The following is a 14,436-nucleotide window of genomic DNA, read 5'->3' as shown; positions in this document are numbered from 1 at the left end:
AGGAAGGGTTGGGGATAAAAGTGTGCATGTTCAGCAAAGCCTTGTTTGAGCGAACAAATACAAAAAACATGAAGCCCAGGCAAGCTCGGCATGCTACCGTCTATGCTGCGTTATCTGCTCAACCTAAACACAGCAGCATTTGCCGGCAATTTCTGTTTATCGTTTTGTCTCGCAGAATTGTTATTCTGCTCACAAGTCTCTGTCCTCTCGATTGTCATTCTGAATGTGACGCTTGATCCTTCCTTGTAAGGTGACTCATAGTCTCATACGGGGAAGAGCCACGCCATCGTGTTGAATGTGTTTCCTTTCATCCTATAAATATATCACAGCGGTAATAATAATCTTGTCACAGAGTCAGTAACTTGATGTGCAAGTTACGGTCGTGTTCATGCAGTATAAAAAAACAAATAAACAAAAAATCTACTATAATAAATTTCCCATACTGAAACAGATGTGGAAGCTAATCGACTAACCGGGCGCACCCAGTATTTTGTCTGACAAAAGGCAAAATTGCAGCACAGTTCATTTTGTGCGTTGTGTGAGGGATAGATATATTTTGCATGCACTGGATTTACCAGTTGTGATGGCTGATTGTGTCTTTAAATATAGTGTCTGAAAGGCTGGTAAAATGGCTAGTGTTGTTCCGATACCGATACTGGTATCGGCAGAGGCCCCAATACTGCATTAAAACAGTGGTATCGGTATCTGAGTGAGTACTAACAAGTAACATGCCGATACCATTAATTCTGACGCTAATATAGAACTTTGGATTCAGCATCTTGTGTCTTGCTCATGCACGACATTCACTGATGTGTGACATGTTCACTGCATGCTGAGCTAAGATATCCTATTGGCTCTTGAATATTCTGAACCAATGGCAAGACAGCTTTTTCATGTTGAGAAAAAAACAACTTAGGTATTGGTATGGTATCGGCATTGGTCGATACTGCAAAGCTGGGTATCGGAATTAGCATCGGGGGGCCAAAAAACGGTATCGGAACAACACTACTGTAATAACCGTGAGGAGGAGGAAAGGCAAAAATGAGAGGCAGCATGGAGAACCTTTCTGCTCATGTTTGAAATGCTTACACACGAATTATCGTAACACGTTGTCTATTCCACAATGCAATTTTGCTTCAGTTTTTTTTAAACACAATGATATATCTATCTATATATATATATATATATATATATATATATATATATATATATATATATATATATGTCCTCCATTTAGTTTTGCCGACATGGCTCCAGTGAATTAAGCTCATAAAGTAATAAATGTAGCGGTGGATTTTGCAAAGTACTGTATATGCACTAGTCTCACATGGAATTAGCCATAATTGGCTTTATGTGTAGGACTAAATGCTGCCCGGCGGTATCCAGGAAACACTCCACATCTACTCTTAGATGTTTCCAAATCAGGCATTGGAGCAAACCACTCAGACCGTCTGAAGCCACTCTATGACATGCAACATGTCATTAGAAGGCCATTTTCCCTCCTCCCACCGCAATGAAAGTGCTTTCTAGCAATGATTTATGCTCCATCAACTCCACCGCCAGCTTGTGAGAACGGGGTCGCTACACTCGCACTGACATTAACCCACTTCCCATCTGTCCGTCTAGTTCTACAGATGCTTCCTCGTCCTGTTCCACTGCGACCACTGGTCGGAGAAGAACGGCAACACCTCCATGCCGTCCAAGACCACCGTCCTCCATCTCAACCGACGGATCTCCAGCAACACGGTTGCCTGTGCCGCCCACGTCTCCAGCGAGGTGCTCAAAACTAGCGCCGCACCGGCCGTCAAGCTGACCACGCCCCCCAAGGTCGTGACCTGAAACCGGCAGGCCCGTGGAAACATAAGCAGACACGACGAGAAGCGGGAATGCTTCAGCTGGTTGACTGCCATGTGGACCAATGGGAATGGGTTCATTTAGTTGACATGTGAGCTTTGTGTTTGTACAGAGAAGATTCACCTTGTGACTTTTTTTTTCCAATTGTGCGTAATGTGTTAAATGCAAAAATTTGAGAAAAAATGCTTAACATTCACAATATGATACGATGTACAGTATGTGGACAGACTCTTTACCTTGGTTTGGGGCGGGTGGGGATTCACTTCGAAATAGTACCCCAGGAAACTACAAAACCAACGTCGTATTGATTGCGTCAGTTGGAACGAGACACACTAACAAACAACTCACGATGTGTCCATGAAGAGACTGAGGGCCATGGCAACAAAATGGACACTGTGGAGCACAGTGCTGAGGTGTCCAAAGGCTAACATTAGCATGCAAGTTTTTTGGGTTTTTTTGTCCTTGCATCCTCAAGTGAAAAATCTGCTTGACCAGTGAGAGACTAAAAGTCATACTGTATTGTATTCCATTATTATTTAAAGTTAATTACATTGCCTGAAAATCTTCTACTAGTTAGTACCTGTTTAGATGTCATGTGCAAAACAGTAGGCTTGCTAAAAATAAAAATAAAAGGCAAAATACACATGACTCATCTTAAGTTATTTATTTTCTGACAGTTGCCTTGCAACAAACTGAAAAGATACAAAAATAAATCCTGATTTTCAAAAATAAGACGACCACAGCAAACCTCACTAAGCTAGCTTGTCAGATGCATTCCAAGCCAGAAGGGGGCGACATTGTTAATACAATAAAATTTAAAAAAAAAAAGCCCTTTGGATGACTGGTGACCAGCCCAGGTTGCAGTTGTCTTTCAGGGATCGGCTCAGGTAGGCCACCTTGAACCAACGAGCAGTGTAGAAAATGGATGGAAGTTACCCTTATTGTAAATTGAAGTGAATGACTCCACACAAAAATAAACTATGAGAATGATCAACAGATTCCGCATAATTGTTTTTTGTTGAATGCCAAAATGTTATCTTTAAATCAACTTGGTATTTACTGGATTCTTTAACATTATCTGGTCACAAAAAATATTAGGGAACTTGGAATTGAAGATGAAATTACAGGATTAATCTAAAATGCAACATAACCTTTACAGGTCAACTTAATTTCACCTTCTCTGAAACACATCCCAATTGGTTTTGTACAACCTGCTGATCTCTTTAAAAAAAAATAAGACAGAATTTACAACAGATGTACACCCCCCCCCCCCCGCCCCCAAGTCACCCCCACCCCCAGTATGCTCACTTTGACACCTTTCTGTGACTTTTTCAGTCTCTCCGTATCTCCTTGCAACTTGCTGATAAGACACCAATCTTGTTTCAAGTCTTGCAATAGCAAGGTAAAGTTATGCGATTGTTATGTGTTGTCTTGGCCTCATAATGTCAAAGTGTGCAATGAAGAGGACTGTTTTCATTTTAATTGGACCAGGACAGAAAATGTCCTGTCCCCCATTGCAGTTCAATATCAAATTGTGCAGCTTTATGGCCGTCACAGTGGATCAACGTGTAAAACAATTTACAGTATGCTATCCATTAGGACTGAATGATATGGACAGAATATTATATCTTGATATTCATGCCAGATGTCTCAATGTCGATAAAAAAATTTTTTTTTACATCATAATGCAAAAGAGCAGTTTTATTGATCAGAACTCACTATCAGTCAAGATTAACCACAATGACACTAACGGTTGTGTTTAGCCTTGGGCATGATAGAGAGACATTATTCAAATAAAAGTTGGATTGGTGGCCACTGGCCAATCAGTTGCAAGGTACATAATGTCAAACATAAACTATATTTAGTCTGTCACATATTGCCCAGAGGGGGCCAGTTAAAACTGTAAAACCACATAAAGGCATAATTAGTAATGGTATAACGAAAATCATGGGTACGTGCATAACTTGGTTTGTAGTTTAGTAGTGTTGTTTAATAGTTAGGTTCAGGTAATACAAATACTCAGTGAACGTAAAAACAGCATGGTAATTTATTTTTCTGATTTATATTCAATATAAACAGCTGGTCGTACGTTATGGCCCCGACATCAATAAATAGTAATCGCCACTCACACTTTCATGCCCCCCCCCACCCCCTTCCTTTTATGAAAAATAAAATAAAATGCAATAGTGATACAGGCTGTGCCAAAATCTATTTGTGAGTACAGTATATGCTGTGGGCCGCTAAAAAAAAGGAAGGCAAATGGCCCCCGTGCCCTAGTTTGGACACCCCTGGCAACAAAGGAGCAAGTAGGGATAAATGTTTGGAGAAACGAGAGGTTTGCTCTTCAATGTCGTCATATCATGGAGACAGCAATTAATCTCACTTTTCATATCACAAAAACCTGAACTAGATTTTTTATATCCACTATATGTGACATTGGTAAGACATTATTCATGGATGGAAGTCTGCTAGGTAGTGAATATTTTTCTTGATAAATATTCAAATGCAACATATCTCCTTGTTGTGTGATTGCGTGCACGCAACGCAACGAGATGATATAATACAAAATCATTAAAAAATGAGAAGAACCATCTCGTTTCAGGGTTTTCGAGATGCATTTATTATTGATTCTCAGGGAGAATCGATAAAAGCAGCAACCACCTCATCAAGTGCCTCCCATTGCCATCTCCTTCGACATCTTTGTCACGTACATGAGTAACACCAATAAGCAGGACATGTTTCTTTTTGTTGCAATGTAAACACAAACAAGGCCACAATGTTCGAAATGGGCGTAAAGACAGAACAGAAAGTACCTGTTATGCCAACTGCAATAGAAACAAAAACAATATTTTATTTATTTATTTTTGGGTGCAGTGTCACAAAATAAAAGGCCATTAGGCAAAAAAATTAATAAAATGCCATTAGGTCCTGAAATTTATAAATCAGCTCCAAAATAAATATACCATATTGGTCATTAAAGGATCTTTCTGCAGTTTGTCAGTTTTTTTTACTCGCGACTGCCACCTCAGGCCTAAAGCGTAACTGCAGCCTCTGTGTCATGCTCGTTCATGGTGCGCGTGCAAGTACGTGCACGATCTTAAAGCGACAGCCACAGTTGACAAACGAAGACATGACTTCGAATGAGGTAAGAAAAATTCCGCCCCTCCCCAAAGAAACTGTAAAGGGAAGATAAACGCCAATAGGTGCAGTCAGAGTAACAGTCAGGGCTCTTTGTACTCATCTGGGCATTGGTGGCGCATGCTGTAGAAAAAGCTTTAATATTACCTTTTTAAATGGCACAATGCACCTTTAAATAAATTATTGTTTAAGGATATATTGTATAATATAATTTATTAGTATGCAATGTACTATATAATTTCACATGGTAATTTTTTGTTGTTGTTGTTGTTGTATCTGCTTAAATTATTTATTTATTTTTCATTGAATACATTGCGCAATTTATTTTATTTGTAGGCATTAAACTATATCATCTCACATTTTAATCGATCATTTTTGTTTTATTTGATCTGTTTCAAATTTTTTCAAGACTATTGTGGTGATCCTTAATTGTGATGCATTTTAATTAAATGAACATCTCTCTTTTTACTTGTTTTTTTAATGGTTGAGTCTGCCAGGAACAGTTGTCCACCTGTAACATATTAAGAGCTTCCTTCTTTTATTCATTTATCCCCACCGACATGTGGAAACAGCAGGGTGGACCTTGACTAATGCTCATTTGGAGGAAAGCTGTGTGAGAGTGTGGTCCATTCATTCTATTCTGTATTTAAATAGGACTAATTCAAATGGGAATGACGCTTAACTCAGAGAAAACAAAGAGGCGCTCGCTGCTACATGCGTCACAGTCCCCATCGACGGCTGCCTTAGACAATCACAGTCGTCATGTAAACAAGCTGATTTTTGAGTGGGTACATAAGATGTTTTCCACTCCTTGTCATTTGTTTGTTAGCATTAATTATTTAAAATCATACATTTTATGGGAATGTTGAAGTGAATTAGCAAGTTAGCAATAGCATTGAGCATCAGTCACCATTTTATCACAACCACCTGTCACCTGAATCTAGAAATGGGAAAATTAAGCCTCATGAAGCCTCATGAAGCACTTTTACTATATTTTTTTACTCCTCTAGATTGTGCTCTTGGTTCAAATATAAAGGCTAGTGCAATGAAAATGTATTACATTTCCACTGCCTTTTTAAACCAATAGTGCCATCTAGAGGAGTCAAAAAATATCACAAGTGCTTGATGAGGCTTCATTTTCCCATCTCTACCTGAATCCCTGATGGCTCATGTGAGGCTTCAAAGCTGCTAGTTAGCTAGCGTTAGCGGGTGCCTTTTCAGATGGTCGTACATTTATTACATTTGAAAACAAACTAACACATTTTGCAAGTGACTAGGCCAGTTATCTTATTTTTTGTGTGAAATATTTCCACACACTTGAGGCACCGCTGCTAGTTTGTATGTTAAATGATCATAAGCAATTAAAAATATATATACATTGAAAGGATTTTCTCTCCATTTTTAGTCCAATGTTAACACATTGACTCAAGGCCTCGAATAATACGATGCAAATTATTAGTTGTATTTGTAGCGTAAGTAAAATTGTGTGGCTCTGCTTTGTTTCTATGCTCCCTGTATTGAACATTACTGCGACAAATCGCTGCAATGTAAACTGGAATGAGCAGCTGTCAGTGCGCTTTTAGTGTTAAGAAATGAAAATTGCACTTAGTATGAAAGTCACAGACATATTGTCACATACGAGACAAACAACTGTGATAATTTGACACTTATGGTGAATGCATCTCTTTAAAGAGAAAAAACGCTGTTTGCAATATATGGCAAAGAGGCGCGAGCTGAAACACACATGCTTATTGGTATAATGTGGGAGCGTGTGTGAGATTATAGTCTACAGTCCATCTCGTCTCAGATATATGATTGAGCGCAGCATGTCCACATGACTCTGGATGTGTCTGAGTAAATGTGGAAATTGAAAGATAAGAGAACAGAGGAAACAACAATATTAAATATTTGCATAAACTGTATGCATGGGTAATATTTAAATGCTTTGAACATTTAATAATTATGCACTCATTTGAATAATGTTTGAGAAGATGTACAAAAGCTACACATCACTTGTTGACACAAAAAATGCTATAAATCGTCACCAAAATTCACTCGCACATCTCTACTAATGTCAACTTCAACGTCTGAAAATATTGCCACAGTATTTTGGATTTTATGGGCATTAAAGTAGGACTAAGGAACTTTTCAACCTTAATAAAATATTTTCATTACTCTTCTGGTGAAACATCAACTTAAAACTAGTTGAATGGTACATTTGCAATGGTCTTTTACAGGCACTAAGCAACTTTGACGAGGATGGTAGGAACGCTGCCACACTAAAGGCTACAAATGTGCTAACTGCTTTATGGCATACATCAAAAGCTACTGGAGTGAGCTAAAAAAAACAAAAAACGACGCAATGCGCTTGTCCTCATAGGAAATGTGGTCTTCCTTCAGACATAACAATACCGCTTTTGTCCATATGGTGTCGCCATAGTCAACGTAAACTGAAAGTTCCTTAGTGTTACTTTAAGCTTTTGTCTCACCATGCAGTAAACTCATAGGGTATGTAAACTTTCAAGCACAACTGTATATATTAGAGGCCCAATGAAATTGGTGCATTGGCGGAGGAGGATTTTCAACAACAACAAAAATATTCAGAAAACACAGAGAAACATTAAATATGCACTTGCCATAAGATGCATGTAGATTTCAGATTTGACAAAACAAAAACCGCTTGGCTGCATCATGCTTGCTTAAATGTACGCTAAAAATGAGAACAATTTACACTACAAAATGGAGCTCATCGAAAAAGTATCCCAAAAAATATTTTTGTTGTATTGTTCTCCCAACTTTCAAAAAATTGTTGAAAAGTGCCGCTGGCTCCCTTTTCCCACGTGAAGGCACAAAAACTGTAATGACAAGCAATTGCTATTCTGACACCACTTTATGAATATTTCACATTCCTAATCTAATGGATTCAGTCCAGGCTGCACCAATGAGCTTGCTGAGGAGTTTACGCGTGCCTATAAGTGTCCATACGAGATGTGCTCACCTGTGAAGCCGGATGAGGGAGGGTTGGGCTGGATGTTGGCCTGAGTATTGCTCTGAATCACATCCCAGAGGCCCCAAATGTATCTGGGATGGAGGATGTAGAAGGGCTGATCAGGATGGAACTTGCGGTGTTCCATGTAGGGGCTAAACAGGTCGTAGTCTGGACTGGCATACCACTGACAAAAGATGGGGGGGGGGGGGGGGTAAGACAGTGCTTCAGACCACATGTTTTAATAAGCTTTTCCACAGAAGTCATGTTGGTAGTGCAGTTAGTGAATTGAGTTGCCCTGTGTATGAAATGTGCTATGGAAATAAAATACCTTACCTGCCTAACTATTGTCATTTGCCACCAACTTTGTATAAGGGTTGTGCATGTGCCACAGTGGGGATCAGGATGAAGGTCATTTTATGGTGTGAGTCATTGTCGCATTAATGGAACAGTTTAACCCACCAGAATCATAATTATAATGCAGTTTTGTCATCATCTATGAAACAGGAAGTAATAGTCTGCTAACGAACAAAGAGATAGATAACAAATAATAGGGCATGGCGCCAGTTTTTTTTTCTTAATCTTCTGGGGCTTCTGGGAGGGGGGGGGGTGGCCTGGGAAAATAATTGATTTTCATCACCTCACGTTTTTATGCAGATGGTCTCGTTTTTTTCATTGAAAAGGTGATAAGCAGCACAAGCATGCTTGATATAAACGTACTTTTAATTGAATTTGATCAAAGAACATTCAACAAACTACTACAGAAGTAATGGCAAAATCTTTCACCTAAAGTGCAAGCCAATAAGTGTGCTGAGTGGTCATAAGGGTGCTTTTAAAATATTTTTTAAAATGATAACAATTATAGTTTTTTCAATGAATTGATTTGTACAATGATTCCGAGGGATTGTCCCAATGCTGCTGTCATTTTCATCAGAGGTGGGCACTTCCGTCGTTACGTCGACCCGACACTGATGAATACAAAAAATACACAAAATACACCACCTGCGTTACAATTTAGACCTGCTTTTACCGAGTCTAAAATCAACAGTACTTTATTTTTGCGCCGGGGGGCACAGCAGCCTGGTGCACCGGAACGCCCAGGGACGAGTAAATTCATAAACACGCTAAACTAGACTCGCCCTGGCACCAAATGAAAGTGAGTGAAAACGGTGAGCACATGGGTTCCATTCTGGCAAAATAGGGCCTATAATGAGTGTTAGTTTACCACATTTTAAACATATTCAACTAAAAATGATGAACGTATTTTGTTCAGTTGTATGTCGAAGAGTGGATGAATGGTATTGCCCACAAAGGCATGCGCTGTATGGCCGAGGCAGCAAGTAGGAAATTGAATGTGCTTCCGAATCAGTCAAAAACGTTCTTTGCAGCGCCTCTGACAAAAATGTATATGAGATATAAACCGTCAATGACTGATGAGCCTCCAGGGCGCCTCCTCTATTGTTTGCAAATGAAAAATAGAACTCGCTGAAGAAGTACACCTCAGACAAATTGATTCTTCCCGCAAAATGTATTGCAGGAAGTGAAGGTCATTTTTAATTTCAAACCAGAGAGTATTATTATTGTTATCTTACACTGCAGCCTTATCATTTCTCTCTTTGTACACAATTCTGGCTTTTCATTAAATCTATATACTGTATACAGTAAACTAGATTCTGTTTGGGCATAATGAATAAATGCAAACTTAATTAATTGGACAGAACCAGGATTGGTCTGCAAAAGGCACTTAATTGCTGCACAGTTCAGTTTGTGCATTATATGAGGAGAACAATGAAGTAGATGAATTTAGCATGTGAAATGTGATTGTCACAGATAAAGCAAATTACGATGGCTGATTTTGCATTTTTAAATTGGTATATACAGTATACGATATATGCTATTCAAGGAAAAAGTGCTTCTTTATTATGTCAACTTAAAGCTACTAAATGCCGAAAATTTAATTCACCGATGTCCCAAAAATGAAACTGCATTTTCTCTTCACATACACAATGTGCAAACAGAGGGCAGAAAACTATTGGCCAGAGGCTTGCAGGATTATAAACAGCTAAGGAGTTAATCTACTAATTAAAAAATGTTTCAGTCATAAATGGTCAAATAAAAAGGCTATTGTAAAGATAATTTGGGGCAAACTGTTACAAAGTGCAGCTTTAACATTTAAACATTAACCTGTAAAGGAAAAAACAATGTATGTTGTATGTTAGAAAGTCATACAGTACTTCATGATTGATGGAGTATGACGAATAGACAGCACCTAAATTCTTGACAACTACTTGTAATGTCAAAATGGCTGCTGTGAAAAGGGTAATTAAAATAAAGAAGCTAGTGGTGGGCTGAGACTTTAATTTATGTAACTGTTAGTACTCAGCACAAATTCGTATCATTAAATCATCTTGTTAGTCAAAAATGGCTATTTCATTGTCTTGGTAGCAAATGTATTTGCCAGCAAACGACTAAAAAAAATGATGAGCGCAGCAAATTGCAGCTAGGCGATCATTTTGTGGCCCATTAAATGAGATAATGAGATAGAAGAGCAACAATAGTCCTTTAGGGACAAAGGTCGGGTGTAAGATGAGGGAGAAAGCAATCTTTGTCAAAATGCCATCTGTCTTAAAACAAAAGAAAAGAAGTCTTTATTGTACTCATGACACGTTGCTGCGCTAAAACAATAACAATTCAGAGTTTGTTTGTATTTGTGTAATGAAAATGTGTAATAATCGTAAATGAGGCTTTTCAACAAAAAACAAAAAATTCAGCCGTGCTCGTAAATATTACAGTATATCTAAATTGACCCAATAGATTACACTGGATTAACTGTTACACTATTGTTAGTATTATTTTATTATTTTTATTATAATTGTGTATGTTTTTCTTCTCCTTGTTACAGTGGTGCCTTGAGATAGAATTGAAAAGAAGTCCTTCAATTGTGCTGCTTATTGTAATGTGACTAGTGTAGAAATGTACAGTATATGTAGTATATTTAAAATTATAACTCATGAAATAACAAATGGTACTACTTTATTTCATTATTATGACCAATGTATTTTTCCTCTAAAATCACTAAGAAATACTTTTTTTTGTATTATTATGATTATGCAAGTGTCTTTAAATGTTTTAAAAGGTGCATCTTTATAAAATTGTGAATAAATGTAACTTTTCGAATAACATTGCCTAATAGCATAATTACACAATTCATTTTTCAACGTTTTCAGCCCCCCCAGCAATTTTTTTTTGCCACAATTAAACCTTTGCAGATTACCATGACGTTGATGACTGAGAATCTCAACACACGCAAAGAAAAAGAAGACCCCCCCCCCAAACACACACACACACACACACACACATTACTACAACTATTTTTTTAGTTCAAAATCACATAAATACAATTAATTCATTTTATTTTATTATTAAACTATTTCCCGAGTAGAACATTATCACAACTGTAATATTTTTAAGGGCAGAACAAAGTCATACATGTGTTGATAAATGCGAGCTGACAATAAATATATAAGGCAAGGAAGGGGCGGCACGCATGTGGAATGCGATAAGAACCTGAAAAATCTTGTTGGCTTGAAATGACGTCAGACTGCCTGCATTCAAATCGCAACAACAATTTCCACTAAAGCAAAATGGCTCAAAATGATGTAACATCAACTCACGTCAATTCACAGTTGTATAGATGCACATAATGCATATAAGCCAACCAACCTTGTGCAAGTTGAGGGTGTAAGGCGCAGGGTCCCAGGCCACCAAGGTTACATTCTTGTAAAGAGAACTGGTCTGGAAGTGATGCTTTGGACTTGCCATAACCTGTCGAGAAAATCGAACATGCTTTTAACTATTCCATCAAATACATATGGATATGCAGTGGAGGAAAAAAAGCTGTGTTTGAGGCAAGTGGTGCTTCGGTAAGACAAGTTCAGAGAGAGGGCACTCATATAAACACTTATCTTTCATAAGAAATACACAATAATAACCGACAGAATAAACAAATAAATGAATAATTTAAAAAAAAAAAAGTCCAAATGACCTGAAGATCTTCATAGCTCTGTCTATATAAGATACAAAAGAGCCAATCAATGCGCCAGGTGAGGCCGGCTCTGCAATAGCAGTGCAGAGCAGAGCGGGCGAGGGGGGTCGAAGTGGTGTCAGTGTGTAGTATCGGTGCATTTTTCCATGCATGAGTACAGTACTGATGTGTAAGTATCGGCACTAATACTGGTTTGGGTATCGGTCACTGACAATAATGATAACAAAAAACATTACAAACAAAATTCATTATTTTAATTAAAAATAAAGTTATGAGAATGGAGAAAATATATAGTATACAAATAAAGTCATTCCCTTTTTAGAATAAAGCTACATTTACAAGACAAACGTCATAATATTGCGAGGACAAAGGGATAAATTTCTTTTAAAAATCAAACTGTAATTTCAATTTCAATTAAATAATAAATCAAAACAAATTAAAGAAAAAATAGACATTAAAAACATCAAATAAAAAAATATTAATTAACATTTAAAATAATAATTAATTACAAATTTTATTAAATAAGTCATTAAGATGAATTATTCAAAATGTATTCATTTAAATATAATTTAATAAATCAAAACAAACTAAAGAAAAAAATTAAAACTACAAACATGAAATAAAATGATAATTCATACAAATTTAAATTACATTTACAATTGTAAAATTGTAGTTGTAATATTAAGAGAATTAAGTGGTAGCATCTTGCATCTTGCCCAAAGTCAGCTCAAATCGGCACACCCGAATGAGGATGACGCTGAGCGCTATAGAAAGTGGATAAATGGATGGATTACATCATCATCGCTTTGGTAGCAGATGTAAACGTTTCCCATATCTGGAGACAAGACCATATATTTTTTTCATGTCCCAACCTTTTTAACCATATGGCATCTATTTATAGGAATAATTCATCATGTGTCCCTCCGCAGCACTTCAACGTGTTCCAGTATGTCAGCACCTGTCAACCTCATCATTATTATTCATGTTCTCACCATTGAGTTGATGACGCGTATGGTGGTCTTGTTTCCCACGTCTTTCTCGTAGCCCTCGGTGGGCGCCGCGTTAAACCTCAACACGGCATCGTGAGCATCTGAAATCACACAACGGCAATCACATTACATGATCAACTGAAACGTTTAACCATGATGGTGACTTAGAAGATCAATTAATCATTCATTATATTTGTGTCGGTTTGAACATTGGATTTGGGCAGGCTAAGGAGTGGTTTGCCATTTAAGAGTTTTGTTGTGTAATGAAGTTGAAGTAAATGTAAGGTAACATTCTTAGAAAAGGTGGTTAAATAGATTAACAGCAAGCCTGGATAAAAACTGTTGGATTGCTTCAGCAAGGTCAAAACCAATCCACTGTCAAACTAAACATGTAAAAGATCATTCACATTTTGCATTACTTAATGTAAATGGAAAATATCGTAGCTAGGACAAATCCCTACAAGCCAATATTGATCATTACGGTGCAAAATCCTTAACATGATCAGTTTCTTCATATAAACGAATACCATTCATTTTATTATTACATAGAGAAGCTCTCAGTTTCCAAATGGATGGTGATCCCCCGGTCTAAAATTTGTCTGCTTAAGATCTTCATTAGCATAATAAAATTTCAAAGCATGGTGTGCTGCAATAAATCATTCTCAAAAATTAAATATGAGTGAGTGGAAGCACACGAAGACATTTTCATAGGCAAGTGTAACAATCATGTTGCAGTATTGCCCTCTAATGGCCAGTCTTGCTAACTGAAGCAGATCGACTTCCTCGTATCCTTTTAGCCCGTTTAGAATTAGGTGCAAATACAAGTGGTGCCCAGAAGATGTGTGTGTGTGTGTGTGTGGGGTGGGGGGGGGTTTGCTTTCTTGTCTGACAACAACCAACCTTAATTTAATTTACAAAAGCAACAAGAACATATGTTTAATCAAAATGCTATTTTCTACTATGTCATTTAGGGACTATATACACTTATGAATGAAACCTAAACTGTGCATAGTGTAAGAAAACTTCAGTTGAAAATCTTATTTTAAGACCTTCTAAAAAACGTAAAAATGAACAAAGAATAAATGTATACACATAAATATATGAAGAAATATGAATTTTCTTATGACTGATAAATATTTGTTTTAAATTAACAAATAGTTCTAATAAATACATACATTAATTACAAATAAATACAATATCAAACCCAAAAATAAAATAAATAGAAACAAATACAAACATCATTAAATATATATCTTTAAGATAAATACATTAGTAAATGTAGCAATATAATAATAATAATAATAATAATAATAATAAAACTATGTTATTTTACTAATATAAAAAAAATCCAGCTAAACTAACTGTACAAAAGCAACGTCCCCCAAAACTGTAGTGAGCGTTTGAAAAGTGGAATAACTTGTGTA

At 37.0% G+C, this 14,436-nt stretch overlaps 2 protein-coding genes across 2 annotated transcripts in view; one reads left to right on the top strand and one right to left on the bottom strand.

Annotated features, from left to right (window-relative positions):
* Positions 1 to 2,497, top strand: part of tmtops2b (teleost multiple tissue opsin 2b) — a 30,118-nt gene extending 27,621 nt beyond the window's left edge. Inside the window, exon 4 of the mRNA XM_077579975.1 lies at positions 1,627 to 2,497. Coding sequence (XP_077436101.1) covers positions 1,627 to 1,839 — 213 coding nt within the window. The 3' untranslated portion in view covers positions 1,840 to 2,497. The remainder of the gene's footprint in view (positions 1 to 1,626) is intronic.
* st6gal2a (ST6 beta-galactosamide alpha-2,6-sialyltranferase 2a) overlaps positions 1 to 14,436 on the bottom strand; it is a 49,682-nt gene that overhangs the window by 6,783 nt on the left and 28,463 nt on the right. Inside the window, exons 3-5 of the mRNA XM_077579974.1 lie at positions 13,016 to 13,113; positions 11,702 to 11,803; positions 7,991 to 8,165 (exon numbers count right to left, since the gene is read on the bottom strand). Coding sequence (XP_077436100.1) covers positions 7,991 to 8,165; positions 11,702 to 11,803; positions 13,016 to 13,113 — 375 coding nt within the window. The remainder of the gene's footprint in view (positions 1 to 7,990; positions 8,166 to 11,701; positions 11,804 to 13,015; positions 13,114 to 14,436) is intronic.

This window comes from Vanacampus margaritifer, chromosome 11 (assembly GCF_051991255.1).
Source record: "Vanacampus margaritifer isolate UIUO_Vmar chromosome 11, RoL_Vmar_1.0, whole genome shotgun sequence".
NCBI lineage: Eukaryota > Metazoa > Chordata > Actinopteri > Syngnathiformes > Syngnathidae > Vanacampus > Vanacampus margaritifer.
This window is presented reverse-complemented; position numbering and strand designations above follow the sequence as displayed.